This window comes from Hypomesus transpacificus, chromosome 10 (assembly GCF_021917145.1).
Source record: "Hypomesus transpacificus isolate Combined female chromosome 10, fHypTra1, whole genome shotgun sequence".
Lineage (NCBI taxonomy): Eukaryota > Metazoa > Chordata > Actinopteri > Osmeriformes > Osmeridae > Hypomesus > Hypomesus transpacificus.
Genome location: NC_061069.1, coordinates 3,256,815 through 3,281,140, shown reverse-complemented (window position 1 = coordinate 3,281,140; position 24,326 = coordinate 3,256,815). Strand labels below are relative to the sequence as shown.

Here is a 24,326-nt window from a genome sequence, read left to right as displayed (position 1 = left end):
GAGGGGCAGTAGCATTAGGCTCTCATGTCAGCGTGACCCAAAAATGAGCTTTTCTTCCAAGACTACCAGTGATACTAGTTGCTGCAGCTTAATCCAACAGACCAGTGCAGTGCTCTGCGGATGGCATAGATAGATATACAATGCAAATTCATTTATGATTGCGCCCCTCCTCCACCTTCTTCTCGGTCTGTCAAACTCACCAACACTTGTTGGTTTTCTTCATTCAGCGCACTGACGCAACACAGAGAGCAAATAGCTGTTAGAGGAAGCTTACTGTTTTTTGAAGAGAGTTAACAATAGATATAATGATGATTTATTGTTGCATAACCACTCGACCACTATGCACTCGCCATAAAGGTGCCATACATTTTATAAAGGTTTTTCAAAAACATGTTACCTTCTTTGTTACAATAGCCCGCTAATTATTATACAACCTAAATCATTCAACGACTTTCTAAGACAAAAATATAATTAATTTCCTCTTCCCCTTGACCGCAGATGTGAGAACACTCATCAATACTTAAAAGTTGTTAACAGTAGACTGTTATTCTCACTGTTTTTTCACAACGTTTTGTCACTGAAACGGAATTAATCTTATTCATGAAATCAGTGAGACATTGTGTAGCTGCCAACAGAATCCAGCTCATGCAACCTGAACTGCCAGTGGAACTGTCCAAGGTGCTGTAAGGCTGGGTGTCATTGTCTATCGTGTCATCCTGCCCCCACCTCACATATGCAAAAATATGGAGTTGCCGGACGGAGTAGGGGGTACCTGCAGAGCCGGAGACCCCGGAGACCCCGGAGAGCCGGAGAGCTGCAGTTTCAGGACCGCAATTCTAGGACCCTTGTTTTATCTGACAGCCCCACGTAGCGAATGAAATAAACATGGACCGGAACAAGATAATATTTTCCTGCGGTCCTGAAACTGCAGCTCTCCGGCTCTCCGGGGCCCCCGGTGTCTCCATCTCTGCAGGTTCATACTATTGGCTGGACGGGGGTCTCTACTGTCGATTTATACTACTAATTTTCTAACCATCCGTCCAGGTGGTCGTAGCCAGAGCCATTTTTCTATGGCTCTGGTCCTAGTTACGGAAAGGTACGGAGACCCCCTTGGCTGTGATTGGTCAGTATTAAGAACCCCCTGCGTCAGGGGCGGGGGCAACTTGACAAACATCCGATACTCACATAAACATACCTACCAAACAAACATGGATTGTGGGTGATTATGTAAAACCCCACGGGTACAACGGGGTCTTAAATAGTCACAATTTAGCATTCACACAAAGCCCACTGTTAAAACCCAAACAACTATTAGACGTGAAAAAAACATGGTGTTTATCCGCCAATAGTGTGCCATAGATAGTCGTTAATTTCTTCCATGAGAAGTTGATAGTCAAGGCCATCATTGTAGCTACACATTCTGCATTAGCTCATTTAGCATTATATCACCCAAAGCACAATGAAACGCTGCCATGAATCTAGAGTTAAGCCAAGTCCCCCCATACATACTGGCTTTCATTAAACACCTCTCTCCGTCTGTTTCCATATCCAGCCAGACTTCCAGCCAGCAGCATGACAGTGTGTGCATGACATCCAGATGAGACAATCAAATGCTGCATGACTGACAACGTTCTTGGGTAGCCATCTCAAGTGGCAGTGGGAACTTCCCTGTGGCATACCTGAGTGAGAGGGGATTGAGTGGAGAGGACTTACACATAGGTCTACATGCCAGTCATTTAAACCCCATATTGGAGAGAAATCTCCGCAATGTGGGATTGATGTTGACACAAAGCGCTTAAAGGTGCTGTGTTCTTCAAATTTCATAAAGTCAGCAATTTATCTAATAAATGAACATAAAGGGAAACAGCAAATTATCTTCACGGTATAATAAATTTGGATCAGAGAGTCTGTTTCATAATTTGTAATATTTCAACTTTTCATGAGAGTGAAATAATTAGACCAAGGACATCAGCAGCATCTGTTCATTCAGTAATTAAGGAGATGGTTCCTGCAATGGTTCATAGAAATCTCCTCAAATATAATTATCTGAAACCATTTCAGATTATTTGTTTGTTTCATCTGCAGTATTTCCATTCATGTTTCTCAGGAACTTGTGCTGCCTTCGGGTCACATGACCCAAAGGTTTATAACGAACCATCGTTGTGTTTACCCAATTTTACCCATTACAAAAACATGTAAAAATGTTTTTATCTTAACCTTCGCAATGTGGGGAGTCTGAGACAGCCCAACGGTTAAAAAGAAAATGCTTCACTTTGTATTTGTATGCGGTAAAGTTGTCGCAATACGACGGTGGGTCACAATGACTGATGGGTCACAATGATCCGAAGATAACACAAAGGTTACGTTTCTTCCAGGAAAAAAGTAGACATGAGTGTTTTCCTATTGGAAACATGCCAGTGATAGCAATCAGCAATCTCACATGCATTCATTCTAAATTAAATGAGGGAATTGCAGAATAGGAGGAGAACTACTGGAATGCTGTTTTATGAAAACACATATTACATGAAGGCTTGCCTAAACCATTGATTTTGTGAACAAAAGTAATAAGCGGAGTCAAAATGTATGTGTTGATAAATCATAAAGGCGATCTATTTGAGTTCAATGATTACACAAAGTGGGTGACACTTTTACAGCTACAGTAGAGAGTCAGAGCTTTTAGTCCAGGTTCGGTCTAAAAACGTTTAGGTTGAACTACCTTCCCTATACTGGCACTTGGCCTCATCAGTCTGCCCAACGTGTAATCAGGTGAGTTGCTTGGAGGTCTGGAAACTTGTCAAGATACAATTATTGACAGCATTACCTGACAGACAGCTTTTCATTCCCCACCTGCTCCCATCAAGCTCTCTTGGACGGCCTTCTCTGAAGACGTTGGCGACCAGATGGGACCTGACAGTGCTTTGGCTTTAATTAAAGACTCTCTGGACAGATGTTGAACGAGCAGAAGACATCCTGTTGATCAATCTTCCCCTCTGTTTGTTGTCCCCTGGCTGAGGTGTGTTCAAATCTTTGGTCCCAAAAAAACGTAGCATCACCTGAGAGTGGATGCTCTGCTAATTAATGGATGTAAAGCAGGCAATGGAGCCTTTCATCAGACGTCCACAGATAGCTTGTCAGGGAGAGTCTGGGAGGTTTTGTTGGACATTTCCCCTATGCTGTGTTGTCTTGGATGAAGGCAAGTCATCTCTGGATTGAGATTGCCGCAAAACATATGTGTGCAAAATGAGAGAGAGAGTGTTTGGGATGCAAAAATGGGAACTTCAAAACTGTGTATACTTTAAACACAATCGAAAATTTGCTTTTTTTGTCATTGAGGGCCAGAGCTAGAAATAGCGAACTACGGTTGAAAGACTTTGAGCGGATTATTGTTAACCATTCAGTTTTAATGGTTGGATAGAGGTGAATGTATATAGGACAGCGGTGTTTCTCCATTCAAGAAAGAGGATTTGTGGAAAAGCACACAAATATTAATTCATCAAGGGGATTTGTGGAAAAGCACAGGGCAAATAACCTCCATCAGACCCCTCCAAGTATGATTGCTCTGGGAACGGGCTCTCACTGTCATAAAGCAAACATGGCCACAAAGATCATTCAGGTGTTGCGCTGTTAAACACACACACATTGACACACAAGCACACACAAATAAACATGTGATTCATGTATGGCCAATTGATACAATGGGTAGATCATTAAATACTGTTTGTTTAGTATGATCCCTAAACAGACATTTGTGGTCTGCTCTACAAGTTATAATTCCTGTGCATTGGCAACCACATTTATTTGATGTTATGGTTTAGCACATTACTTTTAATGCAGCAGTATCAAAAGGAATGATGTGTGGGATCCTGAACATGTCACTGATTGTAAATGAATGAAGAGGACACTAGTCCTCACTGGTTGCTTTAATCCCAGATAATCTGTGTGAATCCAATCCTGGAACATGGGAAAAATTGGCGAAAGAAAGGGATTATTTCAGTGGTGTGGATTGTGAGTGGATGTGAAGACCCTCCCCTAGACCCCCTGTCCTGTAATGACTCTCTTTTCTCCATTTAATGGATTTGTGAGAGATGCCTTTGGCACTTGTTGATATGAGTCACTGCTGAATTACATGTTTGCCATCGTGACCAGGCGTGTATAGTGCAGGGAAAGCAGGGATAATTTAGCCTTTTACCTTAGCGCTCGCTCTCACCACTTGTTGTCCTTTCGTCTTCCAGTCACAATGTATTCTTCTCTGGATTTTAGTGCACACATTGTAGGCTAACTATTCTACCGAAACTCATAAATGGATAATCAGGTGCTAGGATCACCAGGTTGTCTGTCAGACCATAAACATCCGGCCCAAAATACATTAATATGCTTGTTCACACCAGCACTTGCTTGCGCACCACCACAGTTGGTTACAGTGTTGAAGGTGCATGTCACGCATGACAATGTAGCTTTCCTATAGAGATCATGAAAATCAGACAGAGCTTATTTTCAAGTGTTTTAGGGGCAACAACATAATCAAGAGATTCTCTGAACGACACTTAAAATAGATCTCGGCACGCAAGCACGCACGCAGGCATTTTTCAACTTGACGTTCAAGTACAGACAAGATGAAGGCAAGACTGACATTGAAATTAAATTCTAACCTTTTCTTGAAGGGAGAGTTATTGTTAGATCATTATTATTAATATTACTGATGTGAAAATATGGGATGTGAGGATAGAATGTAACTATAGAATGACCAATGGGATGAAATTAGCAGAATGTCAGCATCCTGTCAAAATCATGTTCTTCACATTTTGTTCATTAGATCACTGTTATTGTCATACAATCTGGATAAGGCTTCTCAAAGGTATTCGCAGTTGTTCATTTAGTAGACACTTCTTTTATCCAAAGTGATTTACAAACTGTGGAAAACTGTGAAAACAATGATATCCATAGTACAATACAATGCAACAACTACAATGTGTCTCAATTAAGACATGGTAGAATTGTACAGGTGTAGTCGGAATTGCGAGACTGCAAAGGCAACATCAAACAGAAACTGAGGGTTGAATTCTCAGGTCTGTGTTGGTGTGTATGTATTACAATGTGAAACGGACAGAGGATGTCTGTTCTGTACAAGGACAAACTCTGTCAGATTGCATGCGTGCACGTTGACATAAAGAAAGTGCTTGTTGTGTTTGTCTAATAGAGGTTGACAGTGACCCCTCGTGTCTGCTGCTGTCGGCATGGTAACAGGTGTGCCCAACCCTGCGACTGCAATGGTTATGTAGGATTAGGATTAGAAAGTATCTCAGTATGTCACGGCAATCTCACCTCGGCAAACTCACACGCTGACAGAGAATGTTTTGTGTGTCTGTATGGAAGTGAGTATTTTGTTGTCATATATACTTTACACACACATAGAGACAATCTAAGTTAAAGTTGACTTTGAATTGGAGTTCCACTTGTAAGACATCAATGACTGATTCCTGTGGTTCTAACCAAGAGCCGCATCTTTAAACCCTCCTAACAGCTTTGGTGGGGTCAAGTGCTGTGTTGTCACATGGTTGAACAAGACTGAAGATCTATATGGATTCCTAGCACCTGATTATCCACACCATCTGAGAAACTACCCCCACCCCATTTCTCTCTTTCTCTCGTTATCTTTTTGGCTGTCTCGAACAATCACCAGTCCAATTGTTCGGAGATCTCTAATCCTGCCTTAGATCCCAGTAATGCAATGCAGCCTAATAGGATCGACTGTATTAACCCTGATGACAATACCACCAGCTGTCACAGAGCCCCCTATTGGTCAGACTGTGGAACTGGGGGGTGGAGGGATAGAGGGAGGGAGGGAGGGATGAAGCAGAAAGCAGAAAGAGGAAGGGAGGGAGGGGGTGAGAGAGAGAGATTGCTTAGAAAGTGTGGGATGCTTAGTTCCGTGTGGAGTGACACAGAGCGAACAAGTCGGCAGAGCACAACAAAAAAAATATATGTATTCAAGGAGGACAAACGGCCAACTACCTGGGCTTTTTTTGTGTCTTCGTCTGCAAACCGATATCAGTTTCATTCCTTTTTTTCCCTCTTTAGATTTTTTTATTCCATTCTTCACTTTCCCCTCATTTGCATTTGTCTTGGGTCTTCTATTCCTTCTTCCCCCCATCCTTCGGTCTTTCTTTTGATCTTCCACCGGGCTTGTATATCTCCCTCACATCCTGTCCATTCATCCGTCCATTGTCTGAGTCTGTGGCTCTCTATGGGCGAGTGAGCACGGCTGCCCGGCTGGACTGAGGGGGTGTCTGGACTGAGGGGGTGTCTGTGAGGTTCGGACCAGGATGGCCGTGGCACTGGATGAAGTTTGGGGGCGGGTGAAGAATGTGTGCAAGCAGAACGGACTCCTCATCCTGTCCGTGTTGGCCGTGGTTATCGGCTGTCTGCTGGGCTTTTTCCTCAGGGGAAAGCAGCTCTCTGAGCAGGTCAGTCCCTCACCTGTCTCCCCTCTCCTCCTCCCAAACCTTATACAGCTCTCCCCTCTTTCCAGACCCAGACCCAAACCCAGACCCACCTGTCCCTCACCTGGAAATTATAGTGGCATCCTAATTGATCAATTTCCTCTTCTTCTCATTGTCTTCTCCTGGTCCTTTTTTCTACGAGATAGCAAACCAGCCTTCACTGTGCATCAAACTAGCTAGAATGATCCTTCCAGCACGATTGCATTGTGTTCACACCCTCTGTGGTTGAACAACCTCACCCTGTAGAGCACAGGTTGTGTGGACCTCAGGTTCTTGGTCTTCACTAGGAACTAGACACAAGATGTCAGTTGGAGAACTCTGCCTTTATTATATCAACATGTGCACAACATTTGCTTTGATTGATGATACAAGGGAGAATGCAGTAGTTTATCGATTTGTCTGTTCTAAATGCCAAGCACGTCACATCAGACAAAGCTGCATAAAATATTTGTGTAGCAACTGTCGCTTGAGATTAGGGATCAGTCATATTGACAGGCTTCCTTGGTTGAGAGTAATTAAATGATAAATGAAATTATTTTCCCTTTTTTGAAAATGTGTGTGTGTTTGTGCATGTTAGTGAGGCAGCCTAAATGTACATTTAAATCTTTTCTATATATTGGAAAATTATGTAACCTCATATTGAGCTTCAAAGGCTTGTGAGTGTAGATGGATTACAGTTTTTCTCAATCGCTTTGATTCAATTCTCGAATGGGAATTGTTTTTTTCAAAACTCAATTAGTTTATTGTTCACACCAGTTAAGAATTTGTTCTTAATTTAAGCAATTTGCATGTGTTTTGGCATGTACAATTGTCTACAATTGGGCAAAATAACTACACGCGCATGGATGCTGATCCAAACTGATGAGTTGATTCTTAGTGACAGTCATACTCTTCACAACTTCTGAACATTCTTTCATCGTGTGAGCCATCACATGTAAAATGATTACAGTGATTCAATTATCAAAAACTGTCAGACATATATCTATATTCCCCAAAAATGAACATGAAGTGTAGATGATTTCTGCCAAATTGTCATATGACCTGCCAGGTGACAAGGTAATGAAATAGGAATGACAATCTTACCAATTACGTAACCCATTTCTTTGTCCTTTCTTTGGCAATTTTCTGTTCACTCAATGTGCCTTCATATGTAAGACGTGTAAAAATATGCATACAAATGTGAATGCATGTAACACATTTCTACAAAAACAAATGTACTGTATATATACATAATACATATTTGTTATTGTGTACAACAGTATTGTACAGTATCGTTTTCCAGCAACTTGTATCAACAGTTGAAATTGGTATCTAAAAAGCTCACTGTGATACACAATAGCATTCAGCTAGACAAACCTGCCTTTATTGAATAGTAAAATAATCAGACAGTGTGAACAAAAACAGTAGAACAAAAATGAAATTTATTTACAACAAACATTTCCATGGTTGACGTCCATGGTGAAAAAACATCTAAACATTTTGACCAGTACGGCTCACACGATGACAATATAACTTTTCATTTTGGTGGCATTGGCCAATTCACTGATGCAAGAACTAGGTTTTGAAGCATGAATAAAATGTTTTGGTTGAGAAACTACTTTTTGCAGACATGCAATAGAGTTGTGATGTCCGGTTAAACAGTTGTGACGATTGCACTCATAGTTTACAGAATGTTAAGACTGTTTCCAAAAAGGACCAACGCAATTAAGAAAAACTGTAATTCAAAATATTAATATGCATGGGTTCCATGTAGTACATTGACATTATAAACCTATTGTGTTTTTCAAATGTACTTAATAACAAACACAGGAGTGCAATACATCTGTTCAAAGCCCCAGTAGAGATGAAAAGACAGGAACCAGGCGACAGAGGGCCAGGAGTTTCAATAGGAGCTCATCCCTGCTTGAGACCCTGCCAACTGAGATGAAAGATAAAGGACAAAAGCATGATTTTTCTTCTAATCTTAGATACATTCTGAGAACATGTTCTTCTGTTAGCTTTGAAGAGCTCCTTCTGCAATGAGTGAGTGTCATTTTCGTTGATGTTGACGTGAGACAAACAAAGAAATAAACAGATGAGAAGATGGAAAGGATTCCAATGGCAGAATGGCGGGTGACGATTTTTCCCCGACAACTCCATAAATACATAGTGGAGTTGTTCATTCCTGCCTCATTATGAGAGCCATTGTTTAAGCTTGCAGAAGCTCAAATTTTACTCCTGTTCCAGAAGTAATGATGAAATTGGAGACTTGTTTACACAGACTTGATGGCTGCCAGAACATGCAATACACTGTAGTCAAGACATCAGCTTTTGAATGACCACACTGGTCTTTAAAAAAACGAATTTAATCTTACAGTAGGCCTACTGGAGTTAAGCCAATTTAATTGATATTTGTCCCAAACGGACATAATTGGTGCAGTGAGGTGCCACAATTGCTCTGCTGGCAGGGTTAGGGTCAGATTCCTGCTGCTTTGTGACATCATCTCTCTCCTTTAAATCACACACGCCATCATCACCATGTCCTCACCAATCATTGTTACCATGATTACTAGCTGTGGTTCTACTCTATTTTTATTCCTTCCTCCACTTCTTCAACTGTCCTTTCCTATTTTTATTCACATTCCCTCTGTCTCACTCAGCTCTCCTTTGCTTCCCCTCCCCCTTGTAACTTACTCTCAGCAACTGTGTTCTCCTTCCCCAGAATCTAATGTCCCATCCTACACATCCCATTATGCATCACCAACCTTACCCTGCAAATTGGTTAGGCAATTAGTTGATGAGGGATTCAGAAGGTAATCTTTCAGTAACCTCTGTTCAGTTCAATCAATTGTCAGAGGGCCCCCAGTACTGCTAATCAGTCTGTGGATATCAGCTGTGTAATAAGCCTAGGGTCCAATTACTTTTCCAATGAGAAAAACTAGATATAGGAATAAAAACTGCATGGCAAACACACGTTTCATTTCTCGGAGGAAGAGCAGCTACAATACTTTCAACTTTTTCTTCCTGATCTGTTGTGTGTCCAATTAAAAGATAGTCTACATCTGGTGCTTGCAGATTATATCAACAATCTACACCACAATTGATACACTCAATGTGTTACTTTTCTCTTGCATTTGTACTTTTGGCATGTTGAGTCATTGAAAGGTCTTTACTCGTTAAATGTGCACAACTGAGAGAAACACACAGCTCCTCCCACTGGACACAAACTGCAGGGATTGGGTTGACACAAACTAAACAATGTTGGTGATGACTCCGAACTACCTCTGCAAAGATGATTTATTGCTTGGTTTTTGAAAGTCTGCTACCATCAATACACAACGTCATTACACACACATTCATCACCGGTGTTGATGAGACCAGCTGGACAGTCACACAGGGTTCTATGAAGGTCCCAGAAGATGTCAGGTCACAGGGACAGCTGATTAATGGACAAGGGGCAGAGGAACAGGCACACAGAGATATAGTATATGTCATGTAGTATCCCTGTGAAAGAGAAATAGATCTGTTCTTGCACAGTTGCTTTTTAGTACAGTTATCTGCTGAAATAACAGGACTACTGTCCTCTTTCCTATTTCTCTGTCTCTATCTGTCTTTAACACACATATTCACATGCATACCCAAAGCACTAATTCACTGGTTTTATTTTACTGTCCCCTGTGTCCATGTAGGAGGTAAAATACTTCCAGTTTCCAGGAGAGCTACTTATGAGGATGTTGAAAATGCTGATTCTGCCACTGGTCGTTTCCAGGTACGGGTGAATTATTCATTTTTTGCCACCCCCAAAGGTCACCCTTTAGATGAAATACTGTAAGAGCATGCCAAGTTTTTACTCCAGATGTTGAGCTACAGTTCCTGGAAAATAACGTGGTCCTTGTCTTGTTGTTGAAGCCCTACATGCAACCTTTAGATCCCTTTTCTCTCCCTTACTGGTTGCACAGTGTTTTGTTTCGCAGACTGTTGTCAAATATATGGAGTTATTCTCTCACACCATGCAGTTTTAATGTTATGAGATCTGTGGATGGATCCACACTTCATATCCACTCTTCTCTTTCAGCTATTCATAAACCCTCTATAAACGTAAACATATAGTTTAGGAGACATACATGACATGTATACCAAGTTTGACTGTATGACTGAACTTTTTTCTACTATGCATATTTTGCAAGGACCTTGCTCTGCCTCAACTATCCTCCTTCTGTCAGAAACACCAAAAGCTTTCCAATGTTTTTCGTGATTAGCTTCATACTGCTACAATGCATGCATACATGCATGTTTTTGGTTGGCTGATATATTCTGATACTTTGGCATAGCTCCATGTTGAGACTGGCACCAATGACCAGATGAGTGTTATTTTGGGGCACCTTTTTTTATCTGTTAGGCTGAAAATCTGTAGTCTTTTTATGGCTTGTTGTAGTTTTGCAAGCATACATACTGCCCCAGTCCCTGGCTGACTATTTTTGAGGCAAATCCCCAGTGCTCTCACTGCCTCTAGTTGTGTACCCAAGGCTGGTCCTGTCCAATGCAAAAAAAACTAAATAACAAATCATGCAAACACTGATTACACGCAGGACGCTTTGTGCAATAAGCTACTTACAATCCATGCAACAGCAAAGACTGGATGAGAAGTTGATCCCCTCTGCCTCCTGTCTCTCCCTTTAACCCTGTCCCTCCTTATTTCCCTTTTTCTCTAACCCTCGATTCTAGTGTTATTTCTGTCCCTCCATCCCTCCCGCCTCACCTCCGGTTTAAGGTCAGATCAGTCTGTGCTCCAGTCCCCGAGTTTAACATATGCACAGGTAAAGTTCACACAAGTGCACGCAATGCCCTCTGCTACAGAGTCTGCTGGGCACGTGAGGGTTAGCAACGTTAATTACAACTAATCTAGAATGCTGGATGCTGGCAGCAGGCCATGGCTAGTCAAGCTCAACAGCCTTCATCTGCCCCACTTCCATTTGAATCAGGAAACATGCACCTGTCGGCCAGACACATGATTAGGAGGGAATTGGCAGAGAATTGGCAGATACCGTTGCTACCCTGCTGGCTTTCTAGATGTAACAGATCAAGAAAAAAGCAGGCTGGATGATAAACAATGTACTGGCAGAGTTTGATGTTGAGGAATAAATTGACAGAAAGAGAGAGAAAGAGAGAGAGAGAGTGAGAAAGAGATAGAGAACAAAAGTTCTAGGAAACTATTCGGATTTGATGTTACCCCTGTGGAGACGATTCATAACCACGTCAAAACTGATTTGGAATCCCAGTCTCTGTCTCTCCTTTTCGCTCTCTCACTCTCGTTCAAGCCACAAAATAACATTTCAATGTCCTCCATGCACAGGTAGGCAAGCAGGGAAGGCCGAGTGGCTACTGATTACGGCCAGTAGACCGGGGTTTATCTGGTGGACATACAAGCCTGTAGTCTGTCCCCATTTCTTCCAGCACCATCTGCCCTGCAGCCAAAGCAGAAACCAGATTATCTCATGAACACGTCATGCACAAGCAAACCCTGCTGTCTCCTCCGCTCACATTCTATTTCCCACTGGTTTTCTGAATCGATGGGATTACAAGGTCCGTGACCGGAAACAACCAGATTTCTTTGGGGCATGCAGTACAATGTACCTAATCACAATCCCAGTGTAGTCCCAAAGATATTGGACTTGCTTATTTTAGACATGGCCTGCGGTTGGGACCACGGGTTCAAAGGTCAGTCCCAGTTGTACTGGTGTAAAGAGAGTGGACATTAATGTTCTCAGTCCCAGAGTTGGGGCTGCACTGAACCGGTTGGACGCCTACCAGTTGTGTTCATAGGCCTCAACATGTCCAAGCATCCATGGAGATCAGATGATCCGGTGTCTGCACAGTGTCTATGTGCAAGCACATTTGGGAGTGTTTAATATGGGAGGACTTGAAATGGCACACTGCTCAGTTCACAGTTCACACAGACCATGTGGTGGCAGGGATTATATTTTCATTATTCCAAAAACTCTTGCCTTATCTCTCGTCCTTGATTTATGTTGGATACCGCGATGGTGCCATCGTTCTCTGATTACAATCCCGATGTAATCTGTGTGGCCGGGATAAATTATTTCTCTGAACGTCCACTCTCTTTTAGATTAATAGTTTTGATCAACCAAAAGCTGACTTATTACAGGCAGAATGATTGCTCACCCTCTGTGCCTGGCCCCTGTGGAGTTGACTGTTTGCTTACTGAACCTTCTTATTGAGTTTGAAATGGTCAGGTGGTGGATGTACAATTACATTTGTGTGTGGATGTAATTGCACTTTTAATTGATGTTCCTTGTAGGTTATTATACTGTAGATTCTCTTTAAGAGAATTGAGTTGCTTTGCATTTTGATTTACGATTACGATTCAATTGTGGGTGGGTTCATATTAGCTGTTGTTGTTGTTGAATCCAAGCCTGCAGTCTTTCCCAGTCAATACAGTATAGGTCTGTTGACCCTCCGAGGAGTAAATCCCTCATATTGGAGAGAAATCCTGACTGATTATTACTTAAACTGAGCTGGTCAAACAATGAACTGAAGTCAGATAAGCATGACTTTAGAGAGAATTGTTCATCTTAATCCGTGTAGACAGACATGTTGCCTGCACAGTGCCCTGCAGATCATCTGAGCAGGGAACAGTCATGAACCGGACACACAAACAGTTGAGGCAGTAGAAAAGGGGTTGCAATGTCATTCAGCCAAGCATTCACCCCTGTGTTTGCAGCCTGGACCAGCACAGTGCATCACCCATCTCTCACTTTGCCTCTTCAGCACTCACACATGCTCCCATGTGAAGCCTATTGTGACATGGCACTGATTCTATGAATAGCCTTGGTCTTGAGAAACCTTCCTGACCCTCTGATACCATAGTTAACAGACGGCCTTGTTGAGCTTTCTAAGGCTAAGTCACTCAGGACTATTTACAAAGGACAACGTGACATATTATTTGACCTCACTTGTCCCTCAAGGACCTAAATCTCATGTTCAGTTTGACGATGGGCTTCATTTACCTGCAAACCACAACACAGACGGTAACCTGTGTAATTGGTGACCACCCAACAGCAAGAACTCTCCATTGGTGCCAAACAAACAGTCTCACATCTTAAGGTAGGATTAGTCTGATGCTCTTGTACAGAAAAGGTGCCGCAGTGTAAGCCCTAAACTCCTGCTGTCCCATGCCCTTCTGTCACCCACACGGTGACCTCCTCTGTTTCACATGGCGTGTGTGCAATCCCTACTCTACTCTACCCCAACCCAATCCCTCCAATCACACACACACACCCCCACACATACACGGATGTGTCCATGTGAAGATACACAAACACACAGCCATGGGTGCAACTGCTGTCACACATGCAAACAAACAGAGCAGTATTTTTTGGTAGGCAATAAGAAGCCCGAATTGAACCAGAGAAAATTATAGCCAAGATCAATAACCACTCCTGACAGTGAAATTAAAATGAACTTTTGAATATTTAGTCACAACAATCCCTAATAGCCTTGCTTACAGTAACAGATTGTTCTTCCTGCGTACGTATACACAGGAAGAAAGACAGTGAACGTCTGTTACTTGGAGTTGTGTGGGTTTCTGTGAGCCAGCTGTATTCTTCTGGTTGATGGTATGTACTATTATCTTGTAACCCCCCCCCCCCCCTCAATTCCCAACATGTGGATTTTACACATCTGTGCAATTGATGCGTCCTCCATATAGGGGCCTGACCAACTCAATAATTTCTCGGCTGATATATTTTTTATTTCCTTAGTTATTTAAACAGGTGAATCATGCGGGTGCTTTTAAACATTGATTTGCATGATGCATTGATGGTGGAGGTTTGTCAAAAATAGGGAGACACACTCAAATGTTGTTGTTGTTTTTGTCAGGTAGCTGTTTTAGCCAAAGCAACACAACTGAAACCACAGTAAGGAAATATGATGCTTCAGAAGATTGTCCTAGATTTCTGTGTCTTTATGCCATTATGATACCTAACAGTATCTTAGTCGCATAGTAGTTTCATTTTAGTAATTAACCTCAAAACATGCTAGTGTTAGATATTGAATTCAACCCACACATAAGCAATGAAAAAAACAAAGAAACACTCATTTAGGTAAAAAAGGCTTTTTCACAAGCTAGATTTGTAGAACAGCCTTTAGTTAGTGCTGTGCTTCTCGACACTGGCGTAGTTGCCTTGGCCTTCCCCCTTCCCCCCCTCCCCCTCCCTACCTGTGTGTCCCCCTGTGGTTTCTGTACATCTGGCCTTCGTGGAAATAGGCTCAGTGAATGCCAACCAGCCAACTCCTGTTGGGCTGCCAAGAGTTTGCAGAGATCAGAGCCTTTAAGTCTTCCAAAAGCCTCCCCAGCCTCTGTGAGAATGCAAACTCAGTAGGAGGGCTCCTGGCCAGCCACCACATCTTAGATTGCAGTCTGGGACTGAAGGAAGAAGGCTGTGACTTATCCTACTTCCTGGCCAAGAAGTCAGATTAAATCGGGCTTCTGGGTAGTTTTGGTCTGCTCAGTGTCATGAGAGATAAGATGGTGATACACATATCTAGTATCCTCCCCTGCATTGATGCACTGAACCACAAAAAAGGGACAGGGGATTGGTGAAGGATGGTTATAATTGTAAATGTTGACATTTGTTATCTATGGGCTACATTACACTAGTGCAAGACTAAGTTGTCTGGCATAGTTTCATATTGTGGGGAGATTTGATCTTAATGAGTGCGTGTAAGGACCTTGGCAATGCACAAGTGTGTGTGCATGTATGTGTTTGTGTTTGTGTATGTGGATTACTGTTTAGTGTGAAGAGGGTGAGGGTGTCTCCTTAGTCTGTTGGTCCACTCTAATATAAAACAATTTAAGACAGTCACGCATCAGCTCAGAAACATCTGTGGTGAAACATCTTACATAAGAGGCTTCTCTGGTTTAGAGGCAGGTTTCTTGAGGTTACCAACATTAACCATCCACCATCCACCAGGCCGAACATGATCTAATGGTTGTTGCTTCTGAGAGTAAGATTACCGTGAGAAACCTTAGTCTGCCAGGGTAGGAGAGTTTTAAAAGTGTGTTTGATCCCAGGCATGCTGATTGTGCCGTCTTATCCAGCAGCCAATGGGAGAGAAAGCTCCTGCAGCCCTGTTTGTACAACTCTCCAACCTACTATCTGTTCTGTGCCCACAAACAGCGGTTCAGCTGCTCTGAAGTCCTGTCTGTTATGCGAGAAGCTGATGGATCTTCAAGAAGGGCTTTGCTCACCATGTCACATGTTTCTCAGCAACCCATAATGACAGGGTCAGAGGAGGGCCAGCAGGGCACAACCCCTAGACCTCAGTGTTCTGTCTGTTAGTCCTGCACTGAGAGGCAGGTACCACGTTGAAGCCTAACATGCTAAACCAAATGTGGTGCAGCTTGCTTTCCCAGCCATACATTCCTGTCATACCAGATCAATCAGAAAAATGATTACTCTGTGGAGGTTGTTGGAGAGAAATGATTCATGAGCACGATTGATTGGATTTCAGCATCTCGTCCTCATGAACTGTACTGGGGGGGGGATAATCTAAAATAAACTCTGATGTAAAATGCAACTCTCTCAATTTGATATGTTCTTGAGATCAGGGTCAGCTGGCCAACCAAAGAAGAGCATGTCCTAGCGACATAATAAAGTGCTTTCGTACGTCGTGAGGAAGGTTGACTCACAGGAATCAGGGAGCAAAATATTGATGCTCTGAGTGCTTTCACTGACCTTCTAGGCTGCAGAATACTACATTCTCTCCCTGACTCGTTTCTCTCTGTCTGTTTCTCTCTTCTTCAGTTTGATGTCAGGGCTGGCAGCCCTAGATGCCAAGTGCTCCAGTCGCCTGGGCATCATGACCGTCTCCTACTACCTATGGACCACGTTTGTGGCGGTGGTGGTTGGCATTGTCATGGTCTCCATCATCCACCCAGGTGGCGCCGCCCAGAAGGAGGAATCCGATGAAAGCAGCAAGCCAATCATGAGCTCCGCTGATGCCCTGTTGGATCTCATTCGGTAGGAGCCAAATCCATCCCACCCTGACCGTGTCCTGCCTGCACTGTTGTACTGTTGTTACTGTATTGTACACCATCATTACAGTTTCTACGATGTTCTAACTCCAAAACATACTCTTCACAGTGGTGAGCGTCCACAAGTACCACAGCTGTTTTGACCATGCCCTGTCATGTTTGGTCACAGAGAGTTGTTAGATCTAAGGGTAAATCCTATCCCTGTCATGTTTTTGGGCCTGGAGTGGTGTGGAGACAGTGAAATATATATATAGAGAGAGAGACAGAGAGAGAGAGAGAGGAAATTGTAAATGTTTGAAAGGATGGTTCATACAGGAAAAAGAGTGGGAAAAAAGACAAGAGTGCGCCATTGAGAAAGGAGCAATCCACAAGAGAGGTGATTCAGGGCTTGGCCTTGGCCGCTGTCATCTGAAGGCTCTGCAGCATCATGGCCATGCCCGTGAGAAGTGGCCCACTGCGTTGACACATATTCACAGACTCACTGTCAGGAGAGCAGAGCAAGTGGACCCAAAAGCACTAGGATCAAAAGGCACAAAGGTGTATTAACTAACACAAAAGATACAAAACCTCAGATACAAACAGCAAACAATCGACAGGGAACAGGTAGGACAGGAATACACCAGGAACCACTGCTCACACAGGAACAGAACCAGAACAGACTAACAATCAGTCAAAGAACACACAAGGGGGAGAAACATCTGTACTGTAAAGCTATCACAGACAAGGAGCTGATGTGTTAGTGGAGTTAGAAACCAGGGGGGAGAGTTTAGAGAGACCAACACGTGCACACCACAGACACACAGAGACCGACAGGCAATACAGGGAAAACACAAGGGACAAACTAGGGCATGGCCAGGTCCATGACCCTTATGGGTCCTAAACAGTATCTAATAGGGACCTAACCAGGTTAGGTTATATTATGTCACTAATTCCAAAATCCAACCTGCATTGTGATTTAGATTTCTTCATATCTCAAATGCACCATGACTAAAACCTGGGAACATTTGAAACTCCTGAGGCACATCCAGTACTTACACAGCAGATACCACAAGGCTGACCTGCGGGTTGTAGCATGCATGTGCTGCCTGTGTGTGTGCGTGTGTGTTGGTGTGTGTTTTCCAGTGCACAGCTGTGCGTAGGATTTATCTCGCAAAGCTCCTTTAGGTCCATCTATCATGCCAGTGTATATGTGCACTCGTGTGCCTGTACTCGTGTTTTAAGTATGATGACTTCAATATGTATGTATGTTTCTAATGCACTCATAGTCAATTATGGGTATATACGGCACTGTCCTGTTCTAATCTCAACAATGGTTAATTAGCCTGCTTTGTTCACAGCCACTGTTAAATACTGGGCAGGAGAACAGAGCTGTAGAACCTACTACTGACTGAATACAGTGTGAGGCTTCTATGGAAGTCGTTATGTCATCACTGACTCATGTCCTCATTTTAATGGTCTGTATGGATTATCTACTGTATGTAAAACAAATACAATTGACCTGCGAACAGGATAGCCTATTGTTTTTGTCTGCCACATTGTTCAAATTGATATTCTATAAAACCTGGATATTTACTGCATATCCACACACCTGTAGTATCACCCTTTTCAATATGTGAAGAAAAACTGTGAGACACAGGATTTAGTGTAATTAGTGGTCCAGACGTGGGAGACCCTATTACACCCAGAACATTCTTGTCTTGAGGAACTGTCGGGTGAACAGACATTTTTTTCCTAACCCCACCTGTCGTTGGAAGAATGTAGCTTTGCGTGGCTATGTGCCAACGGGTGAGACAGCAAGTCCTTTCCTTCCTCTCTCTTAATTGTGGGAGTTAAACAGGAGGAGATTACGGCTTGTCCTTCATCTTCATCTTGCTTTAGCAGCTGAGTACCATATGCTGCAGAGCAGAGCCACAAAGAACAAGAAAAACCATTTATTGGGGGGCTTGCAACGTTTTACTTGTCCATTAAAGGACCTAGTTTATCGATGCATCTACTAGACTTGCAATCATAAAACTCTAGTGGCTATTCTGTAAAATGATAGCAATCACACTGTATGCCATCAGTCATGCTGGTCTACCTCATCAATGACAAATTACAGAAGACAGTGTTGATCTTGAGGTACCATGATTGATGAAATCCAGTGATGCCAGACGCTTGTTTCAATAAGTCCCAAGTTTATGTTGACATTTTATTCGGCGCTTTCATCCAAAGCACGTACAAATTGTGTACATAGATGGTACAGTAGATCAAGGATAAGAAGTGCAATTGAAGCATAGTTCTAAAGTATTTCAGGAGTCAGAATCAAGGAATGGTCTGTATTTACTAGCAACATCTCCACAACCAGGCACGGTAAACAGAAATAATAATGTGCAACAATGGCATCTTAACTGCTGTGGTGCAGAGTACAGCCGTGGCCAAAAGTATTGGGAGCAACATACATTTTGTGTTTGCAAAGCTTGCTGGGCCTTGGCATAAAATGACTGCTAACATAATTAATTAAGTAATTCATATCATCAGCACAGGGGAAAGTGTGAACTAGTTCTAGCCAGGTGAAATCATTCTGATTGGATTTTATGAGCAGATTGACTGCTGTAAAAGACGGGATTATATATTGGGTTTTTTTGCCCCCCAAAAGTTTAAAAAATATGAAATGTGCCATATTGCGATTCCAGTATTCTATAGAAACGTGAGAAAAATCCTCAAATACTGAACCAGCAAACTTTGCAAATCACAACATTTTTCATTGCCAAAACTCATGGCCACGACTGTATAGTACAACAAGCTCAGCCATGAGAGCAATATCAAACCCTTTTGTGGGTGCAGTCCCCTGCCAGAGAGTGGAACACCAGAATCTCAAACACAACATGCAGGGAAGGGACAAATTCACAGGTATTACCACATCAGAAAGACTTTTTGTGACACTACTACTAAAAGGACATGTTGTAAGAAGCTGTGAAACCCTATGAATAAATGTTTTGAGTAAGCATGTTGGATAGATAAAGTTTCCTAGCTGCACTTTTGCAACATTCTGGGCTGCAATGATACAAAATCTAGTTCTAGAAGGCATTACAATTTTATTGCTTTTTTACCCTCTTAATTTTTGTAACCCTTCATCCAGTTAAGAATTATAACAATTTCCCAATTTTCTTTTCCAGCAACATGTTCCCAGCCAACCTGGTTCAAGCCACTTTTCAACAGGTAAATATAACAGAATTATCATATATAGTTGGACAGGGTGGTTGAAGGAGAATCTTTTCAGAGTGTGTGTGTGTGTGCGCAATATAAATAACTCACACATCACCTTGTTACAACTGACTACAGTAGAATCAGAATCAGAATTGGTTTTGTTCGCCATGAAAGTTCACACCGACAAGGAATTTACTGTGGCAGGAAGGTGTATATGTGTAATGCATACATTACACATATAAGAACATATACTAACTGTATAACTTCACTGTTACTGTCAGAGTGACTGCAAAACAGGGGGTTCCATCATACCGATATAATGAGATGTACCTCCCTGTTATCTTGTAGTACCGGACCCAGAGCATTCCCATCATGAAATCTCCCAAGCCTACGGTGGTACAGGACCTCACAGAGAGCACCACACGCAGGGTCTTCATCTACGGTGTCCAAGACGACAACGGCACCGACATCCAGAACTTCTCCCTGGACCTGACGCCGCCACCGGACATCCTCATGCGTACGCTCCCTGGCACGAGCGACGGCATGAACGTCCTGGGGATCGTCATCTTTTCTGCCACCATGGGTGAGAGGAGCCACACACACACACACTTACTCAAACAGTCCCTCACTGACCGAATCAGTCACTCACTCACTACTCACTCAACCATTGCAGTGTGATTGCGTGGTGTGTACAAAGTGAATATCCCTGATATCTTCTGGGATCTATCTCTCCAGGCATCATGCTGGGTAGAATGGGGCCAAACGGCAGCGCCTTGGTCAACTTCTGTCAGAGCTTGAATGAAGCCGTCTTGAAGATTGTGGCCATTGTCATCTGGTAAGAAGTGTGATGTGACAGCTACCCACATCAAACCTTCAGACGACACATAATCATTTATTTCACTGTCAGCTCAGAGAAAAGGGGGATGAAAGGGATAATGACTCCCACTCAACCTATTTCTGTCAAAAAAAAATTTTTTTTAAGAAATAAAGAACATTTAAAAAGCTTTCCTCTGACTAACAATGAGTGATGTCAGCTAAACACAACTTCCTGTCCTCCTGGCAGGTATTTCCCCTTCGGCATCGTCTTCTTGGTGGCCGGGAAGATCCTGGAGATGGATGACCCGTCTGCCATGGGTAAGAAGCTGGGCTTCTACGCCATCACCGTGGTGATGGGCCTGATACTGCATGGCCTCTTTATCCTGCCGGCCATGTACTTCTTCATCACCAAGAAGAGCCCCATCGTCTACATCAGGGGCATCCTGCAGGCCCTGCTCATCTCCCTCGCCACGTCGTCAAGGTGAAGGCCACAGCTCCCCCAGGTTTCACCCCTGTTCAGACTGTCACCACCACCCCCCCCCACACATCCCACCCCCACTCTCACTGGTCACCTTAGAGCTCACTCCTTTTCATGTTCCCTCCTACCTTGTTTTCTGATCCCACTGATCAAACTAGGTCTATGTGTGTTTTGGAGGCTCACCTTCTTCTCCAACAGAACTGATGGGGCTGAGCTTGGGGTGGATGATGGTCTTTATTATGTGGACACTTTAAAAGGATGACATGTGGTTTGGCGAAAATAATAGAATGCATGTCTCTAAGAGAAACCTTCAATTATATGGGAGTCATTCATGCCTGCCTGAATGAGGCTTTTGTCATGCTGCTTTTCCTGTAATTGAAATTCCAGGAATGTGGCAGAGTGATTGGCCACCCCTCGTTTGAGAACGTCTCAACTTCATCTGTCAGAGGACCTGTCAGGGGGCATGCAGACATTTCTCATTAACAGTTGCTTGGTTTATTGATTTGGATATCATTGTACTGTATTTCTTCCTCGAGACACGACAAATTACAAACAGCAATTTGGACTGGAAGACAGTCTTTGTACCCGAGTAACCCATTATTATTAGCCAGGTGTGAGATTGCAGTCGCAATTCTGAAGCTCTGAGATGAACTCACATGGAGATTTTTGTTCTTTTCTTTGCGTCTCTCAGCTCTGCCACGCTGCCTATCACCTTCAAGTGCCTCCTGGAGAACAACCACATCGACAGGCGCATCATCCGCTTTGTGCTCCCCGTGGGCGCCACCATCAACATGGACGGCACTGCTCTCTATGAAGCTGTGGCGGCCATCTTTATTGCCCAGGTCAACAACTATGAGCTGGACTTTGGCCAGATCATCACCATCAGGTACCCATGTACACAGTTCATTTTAAACCCCAGTCCAAACTGACGCACCTAAAATGAAATGAGACATGTCATTTAAGGTACAGGAACATGCAGTAGCTGACTAAACAGCATCATTTAATCTACCCCCCTCTGAGCTCAGCTAACTCAGCGCAGTGGTTCAGAAGAGACAAACAGGCCCATCCCCCATTTCCTGCTAAACAGGTCCTACCCAGGTCCATAAAAAATGGCTTGCGCTCTCCTGATTTAATGACATGGTAAATTGTAATAACATTAAGCAGACCTATCCTCATGGTCACCGACTGTGCCCAGTCCCTAATCCCCAGGCGGTAAGACCCATATGACCTGCATTACTTAGTCCCTCATCACGCCTCGGCATCATTTTGCATTTTGATTGACATGTAGTGGTCCGCAGTCACAGTGGAGGTGGATCAGTGTGTACTCGTCCTCTGAAACTCCATCCCAGCAGATCTGAGCATGCTAGCTTCTTCACTTCCCCAGACCCCTCAAAGGACACCCACATAGGGCCAATGTTCATATGTGTGTTTATGTGAGTGGTGGCTGTTGAAGTATTACATGTAGCTAGCTCTCTCTTTCTCACATACACACACACATTTTGTGAAGCACTAGATTCAAGATTCACTAGATTTTGAGGAGATTCAAATCTGGAGTGGTTTTGGTCCTCATTCACCTCAACAAAGACTATTCAGATGTGTACTGAATTCAAGAAATCGTCAAGGTCCATTTTTAATCATTTATCTTTCTTCTAGCATCACGGCCACAGCTGCAAGCATTGGTGCTGCAGGAATTCCACAAGCAGGCCTGGTCACCATGGTGATTGTGCTAACATCAGTGGGTTTGCCCACTGATGACATCACGCTCATCATTGCTGTGGATTGGGCTTTGTAAGTACGCTCATGTTACACTTTCATCTTAGTGGTGTGTTTTAATGCCTTACCATTACAGGTGCAAAGCACATATGTTTACAAGCACCTAGAGTGCTTGTAAAAAGTATTTGATTGAATTTATTAAATAAAATAACCTTTATAAAATAAAAAAGTATCATGTGGCACAAATGATGGCAGGACATGTATGGATGCCCCAGCCCCATCTGAGTGCCTCTAAGGTAGCTGGGAAGCAGCCCCAAACTGACCCTCCATTCTGGGTCCCAGGGATCGTTTCCGCACCATGGTGAACGTGATGGGGGACGCCTTGGCTACGGGCATTATGGCTCACATCTGTAGAAAAGACTTTGTGAAAGAGGGGGAGCAGGTGAGTTGAGATCAATCATTTCACATTTGAAGCTTTATATTGTCATCTACACTAGTAAAAAGGACTTTTAACGTGGAGAAGAGTTGGTGAAATGAGAGTCATGACATTGACATACAACAGTATAGCATGTCAACAAAGAGCTTCTTGACTCTGGGTAGAGATGGGCTGTGTATGCTTTGTAACAAGTAACTAACACATAGATGGGTTCTTACGCTGTTGTGTGGACCAGGTGCCTCTGATCTGCGAGACCAAGCCCATGATCAGCATCCAGCAGATGATGACCTACCAGAACCAGAAGAACGGCTGCTTCCAGCCCCCTCCTCCAGGGGTCAAGCAGGACCACATGTCCCCTGACGTGGCCCGTCTGATCCAGCTGGAGGAGGGGGTCCGGCCAGCTGAGAAGAAGAAACACGCCCACCACAGACGGGAGCACAAGGATAAGGAACACTGCTCCATAGACATGAATGGGCTGGAGACAAACGTATAGAACACAACCCCACCCCGCCACCCACCTAGTTAACACCACAGTGACATGGAGGCATGGGTCAGTGCTGGGCTTACCTCTCTTACCCTGCAAGGTGACACCCACCTACTGTGGATTACAGAGGACCTGATGGTCAGACTTTAATCTGCTTTACAACCCACATATGAGTGTTTAGGTTTTGTGTATATATTTACCTGATATATTTAACTTGCACCAGCAGTGTGGGAGAAAAAGCATGCTGGTAGACTTTTTGGATATAACAAACGGGTAAAAAGGGAGGGATTGTGGAAAAAGTTGGCAATTACTGGAGCTGCATATGGGACAGCTGAGCTGGTACTTTGACCTATCATCTGTGGCTTAACGATCAAACTAAATGGCCAAACACGTCCACATGAGTCTGTCTCCTGCCATCAGGTGTTTGTGAAACAGTCAACTTCTGGACAAACAGGAGGAGCTTGCTCTTGGTCTTGTCTTCTTTTTTGTTGTTGTTTTGGTCTAATATTAACATTTGTTTGGTATTTTGGGACAGGGTATTTTCATTTGTATTCTTTTTATATATTTTTTTGTCATTCAGTTCTTCTCTTTTGGAACAACATCATCTCATTCTTAAAGGTAAAGTGGCCTCAAAGCCCCTTCCATGCAGGATGGATGCAGGCTTGTGGTTGGATTTA

General features: G+C 43.2%; 1 protein-coding gene across 2 annotated transcripts; it reads left to right on the top strand.

Annotated features, from left to right (window-relative positions):
- The first annotated feature begins 6,313 nt into the window (after window positions 1-6,313).
- On the top strand, window positions 6,314-23,658 carry slc1a7a (solute carrier family 1 member 7a). Of its 2 annotated transcripts, none has more exons than XM_047026989.1 (11): window positions 6,314-6,464; window positions 10,169-10,248; window positions 16,307-16,522; window positions 19,692-19,734; window positions 20,071-20,305; window positions 20,458-20,557; window positions 20,786-21,019; window positions 21,708-21,902; window positions 22,670-22,804; window positions 23,072-23,171; window positions 23,401-23,658. In XM_047026989.1, exons 1-11 carry the CDS (start codon window positions 6,324-6,326, stop codon window positions 23,656-23,658), a joined length of 1,737 nt encoding a protein of 578 aa, XP_046882945.1. In that variant the 5' UTR covers window positions 6,314-6,323. The 2 variants fall into 2 exon arrangements, with proteins under 2 accessions (XP_046882945.1, XP_046882944.1); XM_047026988.1 differs by having other exon boundaries at window positions 23,072-23,176; window positions 23,400-23,658.
- The last annotated feature ends 668 nt before the right edge of the window (window positions 23,659-24,326 follow it).

Bases quoted from the DNA above. Each gene is read 5' to 3' on its own strand.
- slc1a7a (XM_047026988.1), top strand. From the start codon at position 6,324: ATGGCCGTGGCACTGGATGAAGTTTGGGGGCGGGTGAAGAATGTGTGC. The intron at 6,465-10,168 runs GTCAGTCCCTCA...GTGTCCATGTAG, and splicing joins GAAAGCAGCTCTCTGAGCAG to GAGGTAAAATACTTCCAGTT. The intron at 16,523-19,691 runs GTAGGAGCCAAA...TTTCTTTTCCAG, and splicing joins GCCCTGTTGGATCTCATTCG to CAACATGTTCCCAGCCAACC.